The sequence below is a fragment of the Magallana gigas genome, chromosome 5 (genome assembly GCF_963853765.1).
Source record: "Magallana gigas chromosome 5, xbMagGiga1.1, whole genome shotgun sequence".
In the NCBI taxonomy this organism is placed as follows: domain Eukaryota; kingdom Metazoa; phylum Mollusca; class Bivalvia; order Ostreida; family Ostreidae; genus Magallana; species Magallana gigas.
Window position 1 is genome coordinate 30,282,574 of NC_088857.1, and position 24,584 is coordinate 30,307,157.

General features: G+C 31.6%; 2 protein-coding genes across 5 annotated transcripts; both read right to left on the reverse strand.

Moving 5' to 3' along the window:
• Positions 1–8,190: 8,190 nt before the first annotated feature.
• LOC105326995 (sperm microtubule associated protein 2) lies at positions 8,191–21,159 on the reverse strand. 4 transcript variants are annotated; one of them, XM_034467318.2, is made up of 8 exons: positions 21,019–21,159; positions 19,359–19,425; positions 18,440–18,504; positions 13,631–13,666; positions 12,110–12,179; positions 11,726–11,852; positions 11,110–11,124; positions 8,191–10,071 (listed from the first exon to the last, which is right to left on the reverse strand). In XM_034467318.2, the coding sequence occupies exons 1-8, from the start codon at positions 21,095–21,097 to the stop codon at positions 9,637–9,639; spliced, it is 894 nt and encodes a 297-aa protein (XP_034323209.2). In that variant the 5' UTR covers positions 21,098–21,159; the 3' UTR covers positions 8,191–9,636. The 4 variants fall into 4 exon arrangements, with proteins under 4 accessions (XP_034323209.2, XP_034323225.2, XP_034323216.2 ...); XM_034467334.2 differs by lacking the exon at positions 21,019–21,159 and adding an exon at positions 19,516–19,703; XM_034467325.2 differs by lacking the exon at positions 13,631–13,666 and having other exon boundaries at positions 21,019–21,152.
• Positions 21,160–22,150: 991 nt separating this feature from the next.
• Positions 22,151–24,031, reverse strand: LOC105331215 (uncharacterized). Its single transcript, XM_011433321.4, has 2 exons — positions 23,876–24,031; positions 22,151–23,763 (listed from the first exon to the last, which is right to left on the reverse strand). The coding sequence occupies exon 2, from the start codon at positions 23,754–23,756 to the stop codon at positions 22,788–22,790; it is 969 nt and encodes a 322-aa protein (XP_011431623.3). The 5' UTR covers positions 23,757–23,763; positions 23,876–24,031; the 3' UTR covers positions 22,151–22,787.
• Between the last annotated feature and the right edge of the window lie 553 nt (positions 24,032–24,584).

Sequence of the window (24,584 nt, forward strand, 5' to 3'; positions counted from 1 at the left end):
TCAAAAATCCGTAAAACACTTGCTTCGTTAACATTACAATTGCTAAATTAGTTTATAATAGACATAATTTGTTTTTCTAAATGAAAAAAAGTCACATATCAAACTAGTTCAGTATTAATACTCTTAATACTTTGATTCACCATTATAGCGTTTTCGCTACAATTTGGCATAGAAATAGTAATCAAAGTTTAGAATCTAACAAGAACTAATTTTTGCGGAATATTGGCGTAGGAAAATATCACATGTTTTTGCAAAACAGAATTGCTGCAGATTCAGTAGTCTATTTAGCATTTCTCAAACAATAACATTAATGTTGGATTTTTTCAACTTATGTGAACTAATGATAAGATGCTTGGTTTTCAGAATATGTTTTTAAAATATGATTTGCCTATCAAAATACATTTTTATTACCGCTCATTCTATTAATAGATTTGTGGGGAAAATCACTAGGTTCGGATTTTCTCTCTTATTAAATGGTCATTATATATTAGCGTTTCTATCAATTTTATATCTTTATATCAGGTCTTCACAAAAATCAGAAATATTTAAATATTGTATGAATAAAGAAATAATTAAACATCTTCAAAATTTTAGAAAAATGGAGGAAATTTAGGCTAAGCAAAATTAATCTATTTTAAGTATTGATTCCAATTAATTTAGTAGTATCAGCTGATAGACATTCTGATATCCTAACATTTGTTAAAAAATAGAAACTTCAAATCTTAAACAGATGTCTACATAACTGCAGATAACTAAATTTATTTTTATCATCCTTTAAGTTGAGGGAAAAGGTTGTGACCTTGATCTGACCTTTATGCAAAAACAAGATGGTCAAATATGATTAAACTGATAAAATCATTTGGTTATATGATCGGTTTGACTGTGTCAAGATTTCATGAATTTCTTAATGTAAGAAGTAGGTCTGATAACGAGAAGACTCTTTCCTTAGATTTTCACTACAAAATTGTTGCATGCATCATCGGGTAATGCCTGTTTTCAATCGATACTTTCATGATGAATCTGATTTTAATGCTAAAAATTAATCTGTGTACTAAGTAATTAACTTAAACAGGATTTCTTGTTAAAGGTTGATATATTAGTTTTTCGGTCAGTTTATAACTTTTAATAAAGTTTCATGCTATGTAAAATTCAGATCTATAATATTGGAATCATAGACACAAATTAATCAAAATGTCTTCAAAATGAAAGAAAATTAGAGGAGATAGGGTTAAGCAACGTCAATTTAGGTTTAAATAGTTCATTGTTTTAGTAAAACGAAAGGCGATAAACATTGTATCATTTCATTGTAGGAAAAAAACATGCAGTAGAAGTCAGAACTACATGAGTACTGCATCTATTTTTATCATTCGTTTAGTTAGTATACTTTTAACATCTTATAAGAAATGGATTCCTTTCTGCCCAGGCTTTTCTATGATTACAAGTATTGTCGGTTTTATCTCCCACCACCATATGTATATACTGTAAGTTAAGGAAGTTGCCTCCTGAAATAATAGTAATGTCAATCATCCGAAAACCACTTGGATATAAAGATGGGGACCTAAAATGTTCATTTATTTTATTTGTCAGCAATGTCACATGCCATTATTTGGAAATATAGGGCCCCAAACGAAATTGATAACTTCCCTGAAATTTTTGCTGAAAGTTGACATGGAAATTGATAATTTGAAGACAGCAAACAACTATTTATAGTTTGAACTATTATTTAGTTATTATTTTAATACAGTATGAAGTTGAACACATGAAGTGACTATGAAAGTTAAATCTAAGTCAAAGTTTATAAATTCTTGCTTTACTGGTGGCTTCAAATGCCAGTTCATAATAAACACAACAACAGATGTTACAAAATTTTGGAGTGCAAATTGAAAAAATTATAGCAATGTCATTTTTCCAAAACTTTGCATACAAATAGACATACATTTAATATCTAACTAAAAGTAAAACAAGTAGGGGTCACAACTCAAAAACTTGAGATATAGCATATATAGCATGAAATATGCTAATTTTAGGCCAAACTTTAAGTAAATCTATAAAATATAAGCTAAATATGCCCAAATATATCCATAGAAATATCAAAATATTTCTTAAATTTCTTTTTTTAGAACATCATGAACATACCGGTATTGTAATACACAAACTATCTAGAAGTTTGGTCTGCGCTGAAAATTAGGAAGCTAAAGTAACAGTACTCTAGATCTAATGAGTTATGAAAACTGTTCATTTCCTTCTTGAAAACCTTCCGCCACAAAATATAGTCCCTAACTACACTCTGTGAAATGTTTTTTTAAAACAATTTTATTCAATAAAGTTTATTTGGCATTGTAAAATATAAATATATTACTAGATTTAATATGTGATGCAGAATTTTCAGACTAGAGGTGACCTAAAATGGCTATTCAAAATCTAAGGAGTAAACCTCTTCAAATTATACAAAATGTATCAAAACATTATTTGTAGTGTAATGCTAAAAATTGACAAACCTCTTATCCAACGTTTGATTTTATAATGGAAACTAAATTAATATCAATGGTTCTAGATAGAAAAAGATCTTTCTCTTTTACACATGAACTTTTATGTTCATTATATGAATTCTCCAATATTCCAAAAAGAACATTTAACACTTCTCTTTCTTTGCACTCGATATATAAACATTGCAGACAAACATCCATATTTTAATTCAAATACAAGATAAACGTATAATATTCTTTAATGCATGTGATACAATATAAGTATACAATATACATTCTGGAAACTAAATTCACATGTAATATATAATACTAGTAAACGACAAACTTTTATAATTGTTAACTACTGTACAAATTCTAAGATTTTTTTTACATTAATTTTATTTCACAATTTTCAAATGAGCTCGGTATTATATCAACAGGTAACAGTCAATCAAATGTAATATATAATAAACGACAAAATGTTATAATTGTTATCTACTGTACATATTCTACAAATTTTTTTTACATTGATCTATTTTCCAATTTTCAAATGAGCTCGGTGTGATAACAGGTAACTGCCAATCACATGTTTTTTTAACAAGAAATCGTTTCTTTCAACAGATTTCTATATCTATTGTCATTAAAAAAAAATAGACAAAGGGGTTCAGAATACCGTTAATTGCAACAAAATGTTGAAGCACAGAAAATAGAGTATATGTAGATCTATCTAAGATTACCTGCGGACTATAGTAATTTTGGTAGGCCAAGTAGGTGTTGAAAGCTAAATGAGGAGTATAACTCACGATTAAAAGACATGTAATGATACAGAAAGTGAGAGTTATTTTGACATTATCCTCTTCTGCAACTCGACCTGTAGACCTTTTTACACTGGAGGGTCGCTTTTTCATAACTTCAATCATTTTCATGTCGACTTTGTGAGCTCTGATTTGCCGTTTGTCAGTATCAGTGCTATCAAATTCACAGGCATTATTTTTAGATTTTGAAATAATTGAAATTGTATTTAGAGTGTCCTCTTTGGTTTGGGCGTTTGATTTAGAATTCTTCTTTTGGGATGAATTTTGTCCATCTATTAAGTTCTTTCTCGAATCTTGTGACGCTCGAATTCTATGGAGGATGACCTGAATGGAGGTTATAATCACACATCAGATGAATGAAGATATAAGATAAAATACGCAATAAATGAATGGCCAAATCTTTAGTTTACCACTGTTTCCAAGCAAACATTGCACAATATTTAGATCATCCACCTTTGCGTACCAGTTGCCCATCATAAATGGAAAATGAACACCAGTCAGAACAGATACGCATACGCATCCTATACAAACACGTTTAGAGGTAGAAACTGACATCTGGGGCTTCAGTGGATGGCATATTCTTCTGTATCTCTCCACAGCAATCGCAACAACGACAAAATATGATGACTATCCTACGATAAACCCACAGTAATATGTTAATATGCACTCTATATCGCTGTCGTCGTGTGATGTATAAGCGATTGTAGCAGCCTCTTTCCAAAAATGAGCAATAAATGAGACGAGATCCAACAAAGCCAGCATAAACACAAAAACTTTGTAAGTAGGATTTTGTTGAATTTTACGAAAGATGTACAGTACAAAAGCATTTCCTACAATTCGTATTAAGCATAAAAACATGATGGGTATACCGAATGGCAGACGATTCATCCTTTCCTGGATGGTTTGGGGCTGGTTTATCACGGTGTAATTGTTACCCATGACGAATACCGCAGCAAAAATGAATTTATTCAGATATGTTGAGCTTTTTATCTCTCATTTATAACAACACTTCTCAGTTATCAATACCTATGTGTAATATTGTTCTACTATAAGGCAGAATGAAATAATTTCAAATGAAAAAAATAAAGCTGATATATATCTCTGTACGTGTATTTGATATTCCTTTTATTGTTTTTTTGTCATAAACATCTTAGGATACGGGGGAAAGAAGCTAATTATTGAAGAAAAACAATTAAATAGCAATGATTTTGATATATTAAAAATGTTCAGATTGATCTAAACATTAAATCCAACGAGCAAACTAATTAAATGATGCACTTTGCAAAATTTTAAGTAAACATAATTTACTATTAATTGAAGCTATAAATTATCACAAGTTCTAATTGTCCGTATATACATCGTGATAATTATTACAGAGTATGCATATGAAAATCATAAAAAAGTAAAAGTTAAATAAGCGATACTCACAGCCAATGAAATTCTTCAGGCGCTAGGGGTGTCGTCTTATTGGCCACCATTTTGTGTTCGAAAAAGTTAAGATTTCGAATTTATAAGCGCTCTCCCCACCTCACCCACACACACTTTAAACGTGTCTGTAACTGCCTCTGAACTTGTAAACAAGATTTCTAAGGTTTTTATCAAGGCAATTTTAGAGACGATTGACCTTGGAATCTAGTTTCATTAACGCTTTCAAGAGATTATACTTGTTTCACGAATGTTTTATCAAATGTTTTAAAAAAAAAAACTACGAACACTAAATAATTGGCATTTTGAATAAGATGAATTGAAAAATTTCAATTCATCAATATAAAAATTAGAAGCAGAAAAACACCTCGGAATCACTGTTTCTAGTTTGGATGTTTCGAAAGACAGGAACTTGTCGTACATTTACATGTACATGTACATGTCAAAGTAACAAGATGTTATATTGTACCCGACCATCCTTTGATAGGGTAACAAAGACAAAAGATTATAGAAGGATAGAAAAATGAAAAATCTTAAAAACGTTTAAGTTATATAGAAAGTAATTTAAAATCGCAGCTAATGTGCTGTAGTTACATTAAATCAAACTACATGTTATAACTTTCTGCTGTTTTACATCAGAAAATTAACACTTTGCTATAATGGTTAGAAGATTTAAAAAATCATAGTGATTCTAAAAATCGGATATCCTTTTATTTAAACAATATCTAAATCCATTCTTTTTGCTATTTGTGGCAAATAGACCAAACATTTATAGAAAATGTATTGAAACAAAACTTTTGTTGTTTCTGAAAACGAACGAGTCTTTAAGAAACAACAAAAAGATATTTTTTTAATTTTCGAAATCGTCTTAGCTATTTTCTTTATAAAATGTAACTTTAATATTGATATGGCATAAAAATTCAGGATGTCTTTGGTCATTTCATTTAACAAATTTAGAAGTACATGTAGCACGTTTCAGGTGTGAATTTAAAATATTTTAAATATATTGCATCTAATTAAACAAAAATTCGTAGTTGGCAGTCTTGTAACCAAATCACCGGTTTTCAATTTTTTTTAACCTTATCATAATCGCTTGTGTAACGGTGATATAATGGTCATTCGTTTAACAAGGGGTTGTATCTGGAAAATCTAGAATGGACTTTCTCAGAGTGCTTTTTACCCCCTTGACGGATAGAATGATCCAATGCTTCATAAGAAAGCGTGATTGACCATCAGGTCTATAAAACCATGTATTTACCTCATCAAAAAGCTATAATTGTAAAGAGTTTTTAATCAATATGATTAAGTCAACATAAAGATCTGACAAGTCGACATAATTATCTGACAAGTCGACATCAAGATCTGACAAGTCGACATCTATGTTACCAGGGGTCCCTATGTACCGATATGCTTGACATGAAATCAACACAGAATAACACATTGGCCGCCAGTTTATAGAAAATTATCAATCAAATTGTTAAGTCGACTTGTTAGATAATGATGTTGAATTGTGAGCTAAATGTTTTGTCGTCTTGACTGAAAGTTATGTCAACCTGTAAGACAATTATGTCAATTTGTTGGATAATTGTGACGACTAACTAGATAATGATGACTACGTGAAAGATTATTATGTTAACTTGTCAGATCCATATATGTCTACTTGTCAGAAAAATATGATGTCAACTGAATGGCAGAAATAGAGCGGGCATGGATACGTTTTCTTATTGATTTTATGAACACGTGATTAAGTGACAAGTCGACAAAAAAAGTTGACATAATTGTCTGACGAGTCGACATTAAGATCTGACAGGTCGACATAATCATCTAATAATTGGTGGCAGAACTATATGCCACCATATCTACAGTTTATGTGCCATAACCAAGTGGGGTTTTCCCCCTTCAATGATTGCTTCTTTCAACACCAAAAAAAAGCATTGATTTTCACTGTTTAAATTTACATCCATCTCTAAATTTTCTATCAATTATGCATAAAAAGTTGGGAAAGGTGTGTAAATTATTTTTATTGTCAGTTAAAAGAAGAAATAGCCAAATCAACTATTCCAAATACTATATTAAAGTTTTCATGGCTACTACACCTATTGCATGAATGTCTAAGGTCAGCCCGAGAGGTCCGTGGAGTTCGTGTCCTCGATGTTGTCTATAGTTCGATCGATAAAGAAAATGTCTGGGTAAGTTCAACATCAAAGTACGAGGAAAAGACGTCAATCAGTTACTTTATGATTTGCAATCAACTTTCTTAATTAAAAAAAAAAATTACTCAGTGGACGCCATAAACTAACTTGGACTGTACATTTATTCATACTGCTGTTTTTCTATAAAGATCCTTAATTCAAAGCATTAATTTTTGCCAGATATAATGGTGTGCTCATCTTGGGAATTCTTTACGTTTATGATATGAGGTTAAAAGTTCAGTGATATTGAAAGATAAACTCTGTGAAAACCACACTTTTAAAAAAATCTGAATAAAATCAAAGCAATCTACGTGATCGGATCAAAGAATCTGATTCAAATCAAATTGTCATTCGAACCGTAATGAATTTAAAATTTTACCACTGAAGAACCAATATTCCATGAATCAGTGACCATGGTGAAATCTAGATTCGAATCATTTTTTGAGAAAGATTCGTTTCTACTTACATATTTTAATCATTTACAAAAATCATTGAAAACAATATAAAAATTGATATTATATAAATAGTGCCTGTTTGAGAGGGTAACTGTTGAAATTGACACCCCGAGACAACCATTGTCAACCGACGCGAAGCGGAAGTTGACAATGGTTTTCGAGGGGTGTCAATTTCAACAGTTACCCTTCCAAACAGCCACTATTTATTTTATTATACTGAATGATTTAATTTTAAAGAAAATTTTAATGCTTTTATATAGAAATGAAAAATTCTGCGGCGAACTGTACGCGCATAATTTACGCGCATGTAACAATTCGTTGTGTTACCCGTTTCCAAGTGTGTTGGTAACGATGAGGGTAATAGAACGGATTACCAACTGCGTCTAAACCAATCAGATTTCAGTATTTAACATGAAAGTATAATAACACTATTTATTAACCGCAATTTATTGCGTGCTCATGAAATATACAAAGTAATTTCCCCTGGATCTGGCATCAACGAACTTTTGTATGTACTCATTGGCTCTAATTGCATTTTTTTAAGGTTGTAATTTTTTTTTAAAAACGTGATTTGTGGTTTATCACTGTTAATACCTGTTAGAATATAAACAGAATCAACACGCTTAGTGCAGCATTAAAATTGATAAAATGTGAAACCCAGATTGTCTTTTCTAACCTACAAACACTTTTTAATGATGAAAACTTAAACTACGCCTACTGCAGTGGTTCAGTGAAGAAAATTAATAAAATTCCTTCAATTTATTTTACCAACAGCTGTATTACTCTGAAATTAGTAGAATCTCTCATTCTCATTGTTTATCATTAAATCAGAGCGATAAACCTTTATTGATATTTATTGTTCAACACAAGCTTTTCATAGAAAATACACAAAACACCACAATATTCTATAAAATACATATGAAATTGAAAGTATTTAATTAAGTATACTTAAAATATGTGAATCACTGAGAAACAATGTATGAGTTCAATATTTCTATCATAAAAAAAAATAGTGGTATACTATTGTGTCACATTAAAATCACACATCTTAAGTAGGAATAATAGAAATTCAAATATTCGATCACTCTTCAGTTAAAAATTCAACAGACAGAAAACGGCTTTTCTATCAAAGAGGAGAATTTTAAACTAAAAAAATTTAACATTTTAGAAAAGAAAATCTTATGTCAACATCACGTTACACAATGCCTACATACTTTAATACTGATCTGAAACCACAACACAATAATACAAATTTTATCAATACTGTTTAAGATTATGCAAAATACCAGCAATAACCTTTTTAAGGCAGTCCCTAATTTCTAATTTATTTGTTCCAAGACAATTATAAATACTCATGCTAATGTATCTCTATAGCTCACCTATTAAATACTATAATAAACCCCTACTGTATAAAAAAAAGTCTAGAATAATAATAATAATACTGATACAATGCCCAACTCCAGAATCCAATCAAAATTGATATTGGCATACATAGGTGCATATTACATTTTTAAAAATTGCACCTTTTAAATACTTGTTCTTGAAAGTGGACAAAAAAAGTTTGACACATCACCTCTAAATATGTAAAAAGCAATCTGAACAGAAACAAGCTGAAATTTATAGGATTACATGGGAACTAAAAGTGGTGATCCCAGTTATATAAGATAAAAAGGGAAGTACCTTAAACTATTTGTGATTAATCCACAGTTGTATTTCTACAACTAGATTAAAATAGTAAAATTATCAGCAACTGATAAACTTTTGAAACTAAGAAAAAATATACGGCAAGAAGGGGAAGAGTGGTAAGCTTTATATAAATAATTCTTTTAAAAGTCAAAACAAAACCAAAATATAATATGCAATCACAAACATACATGTAATACTGATGTTTTGCTTTCAAACAAAAAAATGAAGAGAATATTCTTCAAGGACTAAAATACTCACAATAAATATCACAGACCATTTCAAATATGGTATCAAAATGCTGAATCAGCATCAATCAACAATACTGTGAAATTGACATGTTGGCAGGTAAACATATAGATGACACAACAGTCACAGAAACGACACGTAATAACAAAAAACTTAAGACATAACTGTTCCTTAATTAAATCTTGAGCATTTACCGTAATACTAAATGCTTTACATATTTTCAATAACTTTGGGTATATAACCAAGAGATATCACCATTTATAAAAAAAAAAAAACAGTCAGCAGAATTAGTTATGGTAAACAATGATGAAAAAACTGAGTCTGATTTAACTTAAACATTTAGCTGTCCCGTCTACGCCACTTTCTTAGGCCGAACCTTTCTTGGGATGGGTACACAGAGTTCGTCTATCCTGGGGGTGGCGTGAGCTCGTCTGGCGGCCAGTGTCACTCTGTACGGGTCGTAATCATCCTTAATCATGGTGCGACTTCGGGGTCTGGACAACTGTTGTAGCCTCAGGTTGGCTATGGCCTTGAGTGCACTCTCGTTCACATCCCACTGAACGGGTTTTTCTCCTGCAAATCGGGGATGATATTTCTTGGGCTCGGCCAATGCTTCAACATGGGGTGTGCACTGCGCAGTTTTGGCAGCTGGGAGAACTGGGTTGTACTGGCCCCAGGAGGTTTCCAAGGTGATGACCCCAAATTTATCGCGATCTCTCCTATCCCTTGGCTTGGACAAAACATCTAACCTTTCTGAGGGGTTAGCTTTCTTTGCTCCTTCGTTCACCTGTCATTAAAAAGAGTCATATGTTATAACATGTACAACTTTTAATTTTACAACTTTCTAATAATATATGATTAACAAATAGATATACAAACACAATCCCGGGGGTTTGTTGTTTGGTTGGGGGTTTTTTTGGTGGTTTTTGTTTTTTGGTTTGTTTTTTTTTTGGGGGGGGGGGGGGGGGTGCGGGGTATCTTTGATTTCTGTAAAATATTTATGACATAATTTTTGACATACATGTACATACAATACATATATCGGAGGTACATATAGGTTAAACATATTTCAGGTCACTAAAGAGTCCACTTATTTAGACAGAATACAAATCTGACAATATCATCATTTCAAAATAAAAAATCAATCAAGATCAGACAATAACTTAAGACTTTTCTTACCCAATTTATACACTGTACATGTACATGCATGTACAAAAATACTTTTTATATATAGAAACATATACATGTAAGCTAATATGAATATGGATATAGTATATTCACTTCAAAGCAAGTTAGATTCCAACTACAATGTCTAAGAAGTCATGAATAAAAAAAATCAAAAATCAAAAATAGCCAAAATAACCAGATGTTTACATTTAGTCTGAATTTGTATCATCTCTTACAAGAATTTTTAATAACCATTTTAAAATATCAATATCATTTTATTATTCATTTTTTCATTTTTTTTTTTACATGTTTTATTTGCTTCATTTTATTTTAAATCCTTTTGATAGCATTAAACTTTGGTCATGATTTTAGACTTGCTTTGGCTATAATGTTATTTGTAACCCTATCACCTTGGTTGATAAAAAGCTGTATATAATTATTTCTAAATCAGCAATTTCAAAGCAGGCTTTTTTTTTTACCCATTGTACCTAATATTATTGAACAACAGCAAAAATACAGATTAAATCCATTACCAACTATCATCTATGAGTTTGTTCTTCCTTTCTGTTTGAAATTATTCAAAAAGCAGTATAGTTTTGTCTCGATCAGTATTAAATCATACACTATGAAAATCTTGGTTATATTCTTAAATACATACTTGAATAAGTGGCATCTGAAATACAATTCATTTTTTTGATTGTTTGGTTAATCACATCACAATTCATTAATGATACAGTCAAGTTTGATGTTTGCAGGGTGAAACATACGGCAAGATTCTTTCTTATTTGCATTACATGTAATACATGTACCCCAATTGCAGAAAGATAATTTTGCACCCTACTGCAACCTAAAATTTAGTTTACCATACATGGCCAACCTGATAAATGTTTTTCATCTTAAAAATTAGCAAGTTTTACAATTTAAAAACATTAAAGTTTTCACATTTTTCAAGCAAAAGAAAAATTTTACAAGCTTGCTGTCATATGCATATCAGCTGTCAAAAATGGCCATATCTGGATTTTATTTGCAAATTGTTAAAACATTTATTTTCAATTTGAACAATACTTTATTACTAAAATGTACCACATTAGAGATACTAATTTCAGATTTGTTTTGTTTCTAAAAAAATAAAACACCATGCTGTTATGACAGAACCATATCACATGCACTGAAAAACTTATAAGGATGCAGCATGCAAATGAGTTTTCAACATCTTGAATTTGTTCATTGATTTGGTAAGATTTGAACAGTAATATAAAATATAAGATACATACTGTCATATAGGCAGTCCTATCAAACAGATACTGAGGGTGGGGTTCTTTGTGTTGGCTGAGGGACACCAAGCGGGGGCCCGCATCCACTTTCTGCGCCCCCTCACTGACCCCCCAGATAGGAGTTGGCCTGTGTAAAACAAGATTAGCTGACTTAAAAGTAAACACTGAATTTTTAATGAAACATGTCCAAGAACACACACACACCTATATTTAATAACCAGGTGTTACCACTTAGTAACAAATCAATTAAATTTCAAAAAGAAATTCAGTTATTCGTACATGTATTTCTAACAGACAGTTTGTTAAATCACAATAATTTGTTCACATTTAATACAAGGTTTTCATGACATAATGAATGTAAATATCATCATTTAGTCACCATACCTGTCCCCTCGCCAACCATGTTGATTTGGTGTACGGTGCTTGGACAATTCCTGTACCCTAGCACTGGCGACTGCAATTAAAGAAAAAAAACCATTACTCAAATAATGAAAGAGCTTGACTAATCTAGCGTTGACAGATGTGTTCACTTCTCAAGTACTAAAATACATATCGGAAATCAACAGCCAAGCTTGCAGGTTTTTTAACTTATGATGGCCAACTTACTAAATTTTTCTTGTTCTCAATAACATATTCCGATTGGCTCCTTCACACATTTCTGAAGGGAATATCTCACATATCCCATAACTGCAAACACATGCTTGCAAACAGTACTTACATGTATAGCTAAAGTCATGAAGAGCTTCCCAAACTTAATCCAAGAGGCGAATTGAAAATAAAGAAAGTTTATAAAACCAAAAAAGGTTAATGAATTGACCTACAGTTAGCCTACATAATAGTGAACTGCATGCATGGCTGTTGTATTCCAATGATGATCACGCAAGCTAAAAATATTTTGATTCTATTACTGTACTGCAAAAATTAAAAAAAACCTTGTATCTGCAAGTATACAAATCAATAAATTAACTGATATACAAAAACATATCTAACACTATTACTTAATGAGCAATGCATATCTTAAGCTTTTTTTCTTTTTTCATTATTTTTTATATATTTTTTTCTTGATCAAAATATTTCGTTCTATATGTCTTGGAATTCATGAAGAATATTTTGCTTGCATGGTTTTTAAAAATTATTTTTAAAAATATCTCCATTCTCTTAGGTCAAGCTTAAACAGGCAGAAAAAATCAGATTTAATTAATCTAAAACATCATGTACTTTAACTTGTAGAGATCCCGATAGCATTTAATCGGTTCAACCACTGTTAAAATGGTTTAAAAGCCTGTTGTCAGTTAGTTTGAATTCCACATTGGCAGGTGCATTATCTTTGAAAGCTGCAGCCCAAGTGTTAAGTAAAGCTTGAAATCAGTTTAGTACTTAAAATACAGTATTAATTTAAATACATTCAGTCTAGCATAATATATTCAGTTCAATTTAATCAATCATATATTTACAAAGTCAACTACGGCAGCTAAAAGCCATTGAATTTTTTTCAGGGTCCATTATACTGGTTCATATTATATGGTCTGTGCTATCATTAATATTCCTACATTAACTATACATACACACTAAAACTTGATTAAACATTTCTATAATCTAAAATTATAATTAAGTCCAGCTAGAATATGGATATTGGTCATCAAAAGAGTAAAAAAAAAAAAAAAAATCTGCGTTGAGAGAGAGCAGAACTGAGTGGCTATAGAAAATTTCATTAAACAGCTACATACAGTAATACGTCTGAGGTTTAAATTTCTGTTAAGTTAATCAAAATAATTATTGCACTAAAAAGAAACTGAAAATAGAAAACAAGTTGAAGATTAAATTAAACAGTCTTGAAAGCATTTTGATGTTATAGATGTTATTTAGACATGCTTTCATACCTCATCTACAAGTATATATACTTACTCGCTTCTGTGTCGCTGGTAGTACGTCGTACATATCCTTACAAACATAATTTTTTTTAAAGTGTCAACTTCAAAACACAAGCAATTTTTAAAAAGGGTCAATTTTTGATATCCAAATAACTGGAATTTTAAAAGAATATCAAATTAATGCTCGAGCAATACATATTTATCCAGGTGTGTTCAACACATGCTTAATGGGCCATTTTTTGGTAAGCAAATACATGTAAATAAATTCCTTAAACATTGAACCAGGTGTGTTAACGTTATATGCTGGTAATTAATGCTTGATATTAAAGCATATGCATGTATATATTATGTTCAATCAAGGAAGGATTATCTAATGTTGTAAGTCCCCTCAATATCTTTTACTCATTTCAAGAATATTAACAATACTTGAGCTAAAGACCCACAATTTTTGGAAAACCATGGCCTTTTTAAATGAAGAAAAGGCTTTTTATCCTTTTATGATCATGAATATATTAAGGTACATGCAACTTTACTCCATCACTATATGGAGGGCAGGCTCTCTGATTTACATTTTGAACACTAAATAGGTTCATGCATTTATATGCAAAATCTTTGGAAGCAATTGAGAGACTTTATCAAAGGTGGTATGGGACATCTTTCAAAGTAAGGTGCATAAGAGTACATGATATAATCTACATAACTTAAAACATAGCAAGTTTTCATTTGCGTACATTCAATTTTTATTGGAAGTTACAGATAAGTACTGACTAATGAAAGAAATCAGTTTAATCTTGAATGAAAAATTCTGATCAATCAGCTCGGCTGACAGGTTTTGATGACCCTTATATTATATTCCCGTCATTAGCTTTCTTATAGTGGTTAATGCTCTTAGCAATCGTGGAAAAGAAAACATTCATAAAATTATGCTTAAATTTATTGTTATAATTTTAATACGAAGAATGTCACAATATTGAAGTTCTCATACCACCTTAAACCATTTGTTACAACAATCACTTACATTGAACATTAGATAATTATATGATCTGCAACTGCCTTAGTAATATAAATCTTCTGATCACAGATGGCTATTTCATGAGAACATTTTTCCACTAAACAACTTAAATTATGGGAAAGAGGATAAAAAGATTTTCAGATAATTTTGCTTTGACCTTGACCTATAACTTGGCAATTTTCCACCTGGCATAGAACTTCTAATTCAATCTCATTACCCCTTACATACCGGCATTTCAAATGGTAAATAATCTATTGTCTAAAACTAGTTATAAAGAGATCTGCTACGACCTTCACATTGACTTGGTTCAAGGTCACTGCACTCCATTAACCAAAAAGCTCTGTTTACGTATAAGCCAAATAAGGCTAAGTGGAGAGTATATAGATGCTCTTAAAAAGGGATTTTTGTGTGATCTGATATGACCTTGACACTTGACCTACAAACATCATTCAAGGTCACTGCATATCCTTTGATTTAAAAAACTATGTGGGTGATGTATGAGCATATCCTTTGGTTAAAGGCACTATGTGGGTGATGTATGAGCCAGATTGGAGCAAAGGGAGAGAAGATATGCTCTGGACAAGGATTTTTCATTTAATTCTGCTATGACCTTCACATTTGACCTTGAAAATTGTTCCAAGGTCACAACACACCCTTTACTCAAAAGCTGTGTTTATGAGAAGCATGAGCCAAATAGAGCTAAGTGGAAAATGTAAATGCTCTAAAAAAGGAATTTTTGGTGGTCCGATATGACCTTGACCCTTGACCTACAAACTTCATTCAAGGTCACTGCACACCCCTTTACCCAAAGGCACTCTGTGGGTGAAGTATGAGCCATATTGGGTCAAGGGGAGAGAAGATATGCTCTTGACAAGCAATCTCAGATGGACAGATGGATGGAAAGACAGATAGACAGAAAAGACAGAGTGATCACTATAGGGCACACGCAGAGCAGGGCCCTAACAAGAAACAGCTTTATCAACATGCAAACTTCCTAATCACTTACTTAATATGCATTGTACCAAAATGATGCAATGAAATGCATGCACTATAAATGCCAAGTACCGGTACTTAAAAATCACTAAAGCAGTCAATTTCTATGATCGATAGTCAATCGATACAATTAAATAACATATAACAGATGTACCAGTATGAGAAATAGGAACTCCATGTCAAAATATTTTAAATATTTAAACATTTATTAATTTAATACTTGTACATGGCATCCATTAATTTTATTTGCTCTTGAAATTTTATAAAATTAACTGCAATTTACTTTTCATATTTCATAAAAACAATTATTGCTAAATTGTTGGCTCAATAAGTGAAAGTAAATGTTTTAACACTCCGTAATACTGGGTATCAACCACTACGTCTATATTTGCATATGGGATTGCTGCCGATACCTTGAATGTTTCAAATCAATATTTGTGCAAAAGATCTATAAAATGCTTTAATAAGAAAATCCAGACCATTTAAACCCTTGGTCTATGTTGGATTAAGTATATGTCATCGTATTTACTTCTTAATGAATCAACTATTTATGTTAAAACCTTGCCAAACTTCATTATAATATGTAAAATATTTTTTCCATGGATCTTGTTCTGTAAAACTGAGTAAATTGTTATTATTCTAAAGTTAAATTTCAGATACGATACTTACGGTACATCATGGACTTTAAAAATGCAAGAATTTATCCTTGCTAATAATCTTTGTACATGTGTTTCAATACTGGTACATGAATTATTTTTTTATGCATGTACATGAAGGATGATATTATCTCTTATAAATTTATATAACTCTATATACATGTATTAGACAAATGAATCGTAAATAATTGAAATTGGAATATTAACCAGTAAATATCTTAATTGTCATCGACTGATAAGAATGTGTTCAATTTTTTCTTTTGATAATTTCCTAATGATTTAAATCATCTGATTCAGAATATATATGGTACACTCAAACTTAATTAATCTGACATTAAGAACTGATGGGTATATGACTTAATTTTATGATTATGAAAATCAAAATCCCTTCGCCGATCAATCATCAATTGTTTAAAGTTAATGTAGTAAAGTCTGAAACAACAACTGCTCCAAACTGTTTCAAAGAGAAGGCTTCACCAATTGAAGGAGATCAAATTATTCATTGAAGAAGTCTCTACTTAATATCAACATTATATGCATGATCCATACAGTCTTAGATTGGATGCTACATATGATTATATAAATTTCATTTTTATCTGGAGAAACTGTATTTTCTAGCCAGCTTATATAGTTTAGCATTTTACTGCTTGAGACCAATTTAAGGTTCGATCAGGGCTTGAAAATTGTTATGAAGTACTCATAACTCCTAATATTACATCAACAAAAACTTGTATTCTAGCTTAACTATATTATCAGGCACTTTAAAAGCAGAAGATTGGATCTCAATTTGATATTAATGTCCACCCCATTTATAAACCTGTTGTGAATGAGCTCATGGCAACATACTATTAACTTTACAATTCAAACAAGAATAAGATAGTTTAGTGCACTTGAATAAATGAAGAAAAAAAATCTAACCCAAAACCTGTGCAATACTATCGTCAACCTATACAAGAGCTGCAAGGAAATATAAATTATGACAATAATCTCTCCATAAGCCCCCCTAAAGCCACCCCCTCCTGCCTAACATTGGTTTACGAGTGCCTCGATTTTTATCTCCGTCGTTCACATCAGACTGAGGTTTAAATCTGTGAACTATATTGATCACCCTTTTTTATGTAAAGCGCCTGACAAAATGAAGAGATGGGTATCAACACATACACTTGTAGGCACTTTAAGTGACACAATGGTTTACTTGATCAAGCAATTCTTCACAATTATCATCGCCAAATATATAGATTAGAGTCCCAGACAACCAAAAGAAATATAATGGACACTTCAAATATCTAATATACCAATATATTGAATAATTTAGAGCAATTTCCTTACCAATAAAATATGTATATGAATAAGCAATTATACATGTAGGAGGGGTGGGGGCACGGACATTGTGTGAATAATTCTTCTTTTCTTTCAAATATTATCAGTTTTGTACAGCTAGCTGGTAATATTCTTTATCAGCTGCAGCAAATCTCTCTTTCAATTCATTCTTTTCACAGACACTCTAATAATTTGGTGTGATTCTTTTGCATGAAAGCGCTGCTAGGTGCTCACACAAAATATAATGAACAAAATTGATTTAAATGCATTAGTCTTTGTGTATTGTGGCATTACAAATGAAATTTTGAATAGAGTAAGGGTGTTTGCAGTGCCTCTATAGAGCAATAAAAAAAGCAAACTATGCAATGTCAATGCAAATGAATGTCGAAACCCATATTGATTTTTTTCATAAAACAGTCAATCTCTTCTTTGTACTAGTGTATCAATTTTCTCTGAACATGTGTTTGACAGAATAAACTTTGTGTTCGACTAAATATTTCTTTTCAAATTGACAGTTCTTATTAACACAAACTGGTAAAATTGTACATGTATAATTTTTTATCATATAATTAAAGTAGACTCATTCAAAAATACCTTCAATTGTTATTTTAGTAAATTTGTGACTTTAATACATGATCTCAAATGGTCTTATTTAAAGAAAAAATATAAAATGCTTCTGATAGAAATTAAATTCATATCATATTTTCTTTCTGAGGTTGCAGTTATACTACGTACATGTAAGTCTGACGATATGTATATTATGTGTACATGTTTAATATATTGAGTAAGATTTTACAAATGATATACCGGTTACTTAACAATAATAATATTCCAGGTAACATTCAGGAACAGGAATACATACTTATTTCAGTGGTTCCGTGCGGACCGGCGGTGGGGGGTAGTCTATCGACCCAGTAAACTGACCGCCTGTTAATAAAACATATAAAATAACATCAGTTCTGCAAGCAGCTGCCAACAAATCTACTCCATGTGACAAACAAGAATACATGTTGACGAAATCAAAGATTAACTGTTTTAAAACTAGTGTACACTAATTTATCTGTAGAATGTTGAATGGTTTAGATATTTTGAACTCTAAAAATATTTTGATTCATTTCTTAAAATAAAAGCTGATTGGCTGTCAGTTAACATATAATGAATAAATTCCTGTGATTCAGAAAATAAAATGCATATTTAGTTAACTAAATCAGATGCCATAGGAACAGTACCTTTCTATCACACTCATTAATTAATACATGCCATACATGCAAAAACCAACATACATGGATGTATATGCATTGCGTGTATTGAGGCCCATATTGTGACTACCATGAAAAACTCTTATCAAGATGGTCAAATGCATGCCTATAGTACATCTTTATAAACGTAAATATGTGGTATATATACTACAGGGATATATATATAATGGGCAGCATTCTCATATAAAATATGCATGTATAGCCAGTATATATATGCCTGTATATGTTCAGGGTTTCTTAATAAAGCCTGGTCCCTTAATTGGGGATCCAAGAGGCAATAATCAAAGCCAGTTACCTGTACCATATAAATTAAACGTGGTACTCTTGTAAAAAAGTTTGAATAGATAACGTTCAGAAATATTTGACAGACACATATATATCGTATATATACAATTCAGCTCTACTCGTGCCATTGAATTTAAAGTTTGAAACAAATAGGTAACTATGAAATTTGAGACATACACCTTCAAATACAGGTAATCGGATTAGGGGAGGGGGTTAAGAATTAAGTAATATATTTACCTGTCCTCCTGAAATGTTCTTGGAACACTTTTCGGGTTGGCGAGGAGACCTAACCGGCCATCACTGGCTGAAATTGAGAAGAATATTTCATATAACCTTCGATGTCATTCACAAAATATATCCCACATATCCACATGGCACATGTATGCACACTTACTTGCACTTTTTGTCGCCATTTCTACCAAAAATCTCGCGCTTTACGCGTGGTTGTCAAGAGAGTTGTCAATGACTCCTTCCGATTGTTTTCATTGGTCAAACACTTTCATATTCTTTCCAGACATTTAATTTACGTTTTATTCCGGTTGTGGTACCTATTAATCAAGAATCTATTGTTTGGCTGAATAATAAATTACATTTAAATCTCCAGCAGACGATTTTTGTTTAAATGCCAAACAGTGGAGTTTTAAATAGAAATGGCGCTGACTGTGTACTTTCGTTTTCATTTTGAGCATGACGCCACAAAAGGTGGATCTTGAGTGGCGCAGCATACAACTATGACAACAAAAACAAATTAATGTCAGCCTTATTATTCTTATTTATTGTAAAAACAGAATAGTTCATAAAACAGCATCTTCCTAGCGTTTCAAGTTTCCTGTCGACCTAATATACACAGAATTATAAAAACAGGCAACAATATATTGCACCTCACCGCAGACCCCCCCCCCCCCTTTCCAAGAAAAAAAAATCAAATGACATCAAGGGAAAGAGGGATTCCAGCTTACATGCCACGATCTCATAAAAATGTTTTAAATGCACCAAAAACATTTTTGCTGTGCGAAGTGCATAAATCATGTAAACTTAATTATTGAATTATTCAACGAAGCAAACAGATTTAAAAACGTTGTAGGTGATCACAGTATTGTTTTTGTACATAAAGAGAAGCACCAACCACTGAGGCCCTTAATGTCCGCAAGACTGCAAGAGTTGTTCATCTTTAATGATATCTACATGCATAATGTATCTTGTACCAAAAGTTGTTGAAATAATAGGGTCGGAGAAAATTTAGTAGATTGCTTGTTTCTTTCGAGAAATGTTCACAGTTAAGTGTCAAAGTTTTCAAGTTAGGGGAGTAAACTTAAATTCCTTTTGCATGTATAACATAACGTACATATGCATGCAAGTTCTTTCAAAATTTATGGCCTTTTATGTAGATCTATATATACAGTAAAAATGAAAACGGTCAATATCTTACATATTATACAAATGTGTTTGAACAATGAAAACGATAAAAGTAATAAAATTAAGTGTGCTAATATATATATCAATGAGTGAGCGAAAACTTAGAAAGATATCTCATAGCAGCGAAGATTTCGTGCATACACTCAACAACTTACAATGTAATCTTGAGTGAAAATGAATATTGTTACAACTTACATGTATTGATGATATGATATTGTAAATATTTATACTTTTGGGTACGCGTAAATGCGTAAAAAATTATTTAAAATTATCATTTTTGAATATTACAATATTCAAATATAGAATTTTCAAAGTCAAGTCTTTAATGCACCTGTTCTTATCCCAGCCGCGTCGATGGCAAATACGAATACATATTAAAACTGATACCTGATATACGGCTTAAACCGTGTCCCTTGTGTACTTTAGATTTCAAACTATACTCCACAAGAAAATATACACATATTTTTAAAAACAAACTTACCAATTAAATTTAACCTCCCCTTTTCTGCTATTGGCGGAAGTTTCACAACTTTTGGACGAGTGGTCATTACTTTAGCCATTTCTACCACACACTTAATTCAATGAATTCAATTATTTCTTGTACATACAATGTATTTAACCATGGGCACGTTTATTTACAACGAATCCAGACAGGGGTCGTGTGGGCCGTTTCTTTCAATTACAACCTTTTAATTATCGGTTTAATTGATTAATAATCAGTTATCAATTAATCGCATGTATCGGTATTGGAATTTGATTGACGGGTCTCTATCAGACTGATTTTCGAGCTCTGATTGGACAGATAACATGGACTGCTTATTGTAAGAATTAGACCCACACTTAAAATCTGCAAGACCTTTAAGATATTCTCATTTAACATCTGTACATGTACGAACCTCAACGAAATTTAACAAGTGTGTACTCATGCACATGATGCGTTTTACGAAGCTTTTTGAAATTATCTTTTTTTCTCCTTGTATCATATACAGCAAATAACCTTTATATAAGTCATGTGAGGAATATCTTGAAATATTAAAAATCAATCCGTCATGTGACAACAATTTTATGATATTTTCTCACTTGAACAGACCGAGTGTGTGTATTAGGGATGAAAAAGAATGAAGGTAGTTACCATGGAAACCACAGTAGTAAACATAATTTTGATGGTTGGTGATGTCATACTATATGAATTTCAATCGCAAAAGTTTCATGAGAATCTATACTATTAGTGTGTGCCACTACCCTGCTGTGAAATTTTGTTATTTTACGGAGATTTGATGTTCAAATGTATATTTATATAAGTCACGTGTTATTTTCTCTAATTTTCAAAATAAGAGATTATAAATTATAACGTATTCATTCAAATATATGAACAACACTAAAAAAGCAAAATAAAATTCAAAAGAGTTTACAACTGAAAACCCCTTTAATCACACGAGCAACTGACAGCTGTTGAAGTGGATGTTGTTTCCTCTTTAGGAATATTTTTCATTGTGCTACCGAAAAGCAGATGGGTGTACAGGATGGGGAAAGGGGACGGGTGGCCAAGATAATTAACATCGAAACGATAATTAAAAAAATAAATAACAGACTGAAGGTGAAACGTATTTCATTATGTATTTGATGCTCTCTGGTTAAACAATTTTGTTCTCTAAATGAAAAATTTGTGTATTTTCAATTATATATGTATTAACTTATTCAGTTGATATAGAATTGCTTGATTTGCAATCATGACATTATAAGATGAAATTACATGAATTTTTAGGTAAATAAAAGTAATGTAAGCGTGTTAATTTTGACTATATGCTATATTGACAAAACCATTCTGTTATAAATGAAACATAATTGGCATAAATGAGAAAGACATAGTGAGATTTATAAATAAATGCAAAATGGGTACAACATGTGCACTCAACCATAATTCAGGCCATTCCAAACAATCTAAAAGTCTCACTCGTATCCGTACGCACTTGCATAATTTACATGTAATATATATATTTAATAATTAATACAATCTTATGTTAATTTTCTGACATTTTATAGACATTATCACGAAGCCGATAACTAGTACAGCATGGATTGTCGTTCCTGATTATGATCTAAATTTGTACAAATGCAATAATGTAATTTCTATATTTTAAAAAAAGCAATGAAAACACCACTGCAACAAATGTATGTATGATTGAGTTATTTTTTATGACGGATATGGGAACTATTGCTAATCATGACAACAAAATAAAAAATATCTGGTTAAATGTCACACATTCCGAACACTCGCAATTTTGTATGGCATTTTTTACCTCCTATTTCAACATTTTGTCTGAAACAAATGCCTCTTACAACCAATTTCAGCCTTGATCCCAACCCATTTACTTGCAAATATGGATCATTGACAATACCATCAATAAACACAGTTGGTTTAAGTTTGGTGCCGTGAACCAGGATCCTAGGTTTTATACATACACCTTCCAAATGAATTTCAGGTGAGCCACCCACTCCTTTGATGGATACAGTGGTATTAACAAACAATCCAGAAATATAAATTTTCGGTGAAGAGAAACACCCGCTGATTGTAACCAAATTGTTACTCCTCAGCCATCCGAGATGTTTTCCTTTGTCTGCACATTGTTCGATGTGGATACTAGAAGAGTAAAAATTTCTTTCGATTTTGATATCTCCAGATTTTTCACATAGATCTCGCACATATATTGAGCCAGGTCCCCTGCAAATACATGCATATGGAATTGCCAATTCAAAACCTGGTCTTTTACCGTCTTGAACAAATAAATCCTGACTTCGGTTCACATTAGATTGTAGAAGATCTATGTTAGCTTCCAGATCTTTTAGAATGGAACTGTTCATAATTAGACTTTTTACTCTTCCCTTGCCATCATTAGAAGTATACGACCCGTTTTCCTTTGACAAAACATCAATTTTAAGTTTGTTAACTCTTTCCATATTTTCCAAGACTACGGACCTCAGACCCTCAAGTTGATTCAGCTTGTTTTGGTCATAATATTTAAGGACGGCTGTGCTGCCAATTTGTGAGGAATTTCCTTCTGCATTTTGTACCGTATCATTGTTACTCGTTCCATGGAATGACAGGGAATCTAAGCATTCACTTCGAAAGTAGGAGCCATCAATGCCAAAAATTTGTTCCGAACCTACACTGTATCTGACAGCGTGACACAGATCACATTTCTTTGTTTTCCGTTTCATGCTTTTCCTGTTTAAAGTATTATTAGAGATTATACAAAACTTAGTTAAATATGAGAGAGAGAGAGAGAGAGAGAGAGAGAGAGAGAGAGAGAGAGAGAGAGAGAGAGTAGTTGACTTACGATTCTGAAATTGATTTCGAAGCGACAGCATACCGACATTGTCTACATCTTCCTACCTTTTCTTACATTTTACCAAGCTAACTAATATTTTTCTTCCGCATTCTATTCCGCTTGAATAGAAAAAAGTTTCACAAAGCATGACAAAAAAAGTTAAAACCCTGAGATAAAGATATCATATATACTAAATTCTACTACGAGTTGGTTTTGACGGCCGTTTCTTTTTACTACCTGTAAATTAAACAGATAATATCTATGATATCTATTAGTTTTTCCCTGAAAAAAAACACACTTCTGGAAAATAGCGTAAAATCTTAATTACATTGATTCAGACATAGGTATTGAATTCCTACCTCACAGTATTCACATTGCACTAATATTACGGTTTCTTTGAAGAACAATTGGCCATGCTATCATATATACTGGTATATCAAACTTGATATAAAATCTGCATTATAAACTCAGAGTCTGTTTATTCAAGCAATATACATGTAACATTTCAACACTTTGCCATGGACACCTGTGTGTCTGGCAACCAATGACGTGTCCTAATGTTAACCTTATACTTTTTTCTACCATCTACATGTAGTTATCGTATTTTTATTACAACTTGAAATTCTTCTCTTTTTAAGAAGGCTCGATGTACGTTGCCATTTTTTGACTTTTTTTTATCTCCCTGAGTAGAAGAGCTCTGTATGAAGATTTAGGGAAA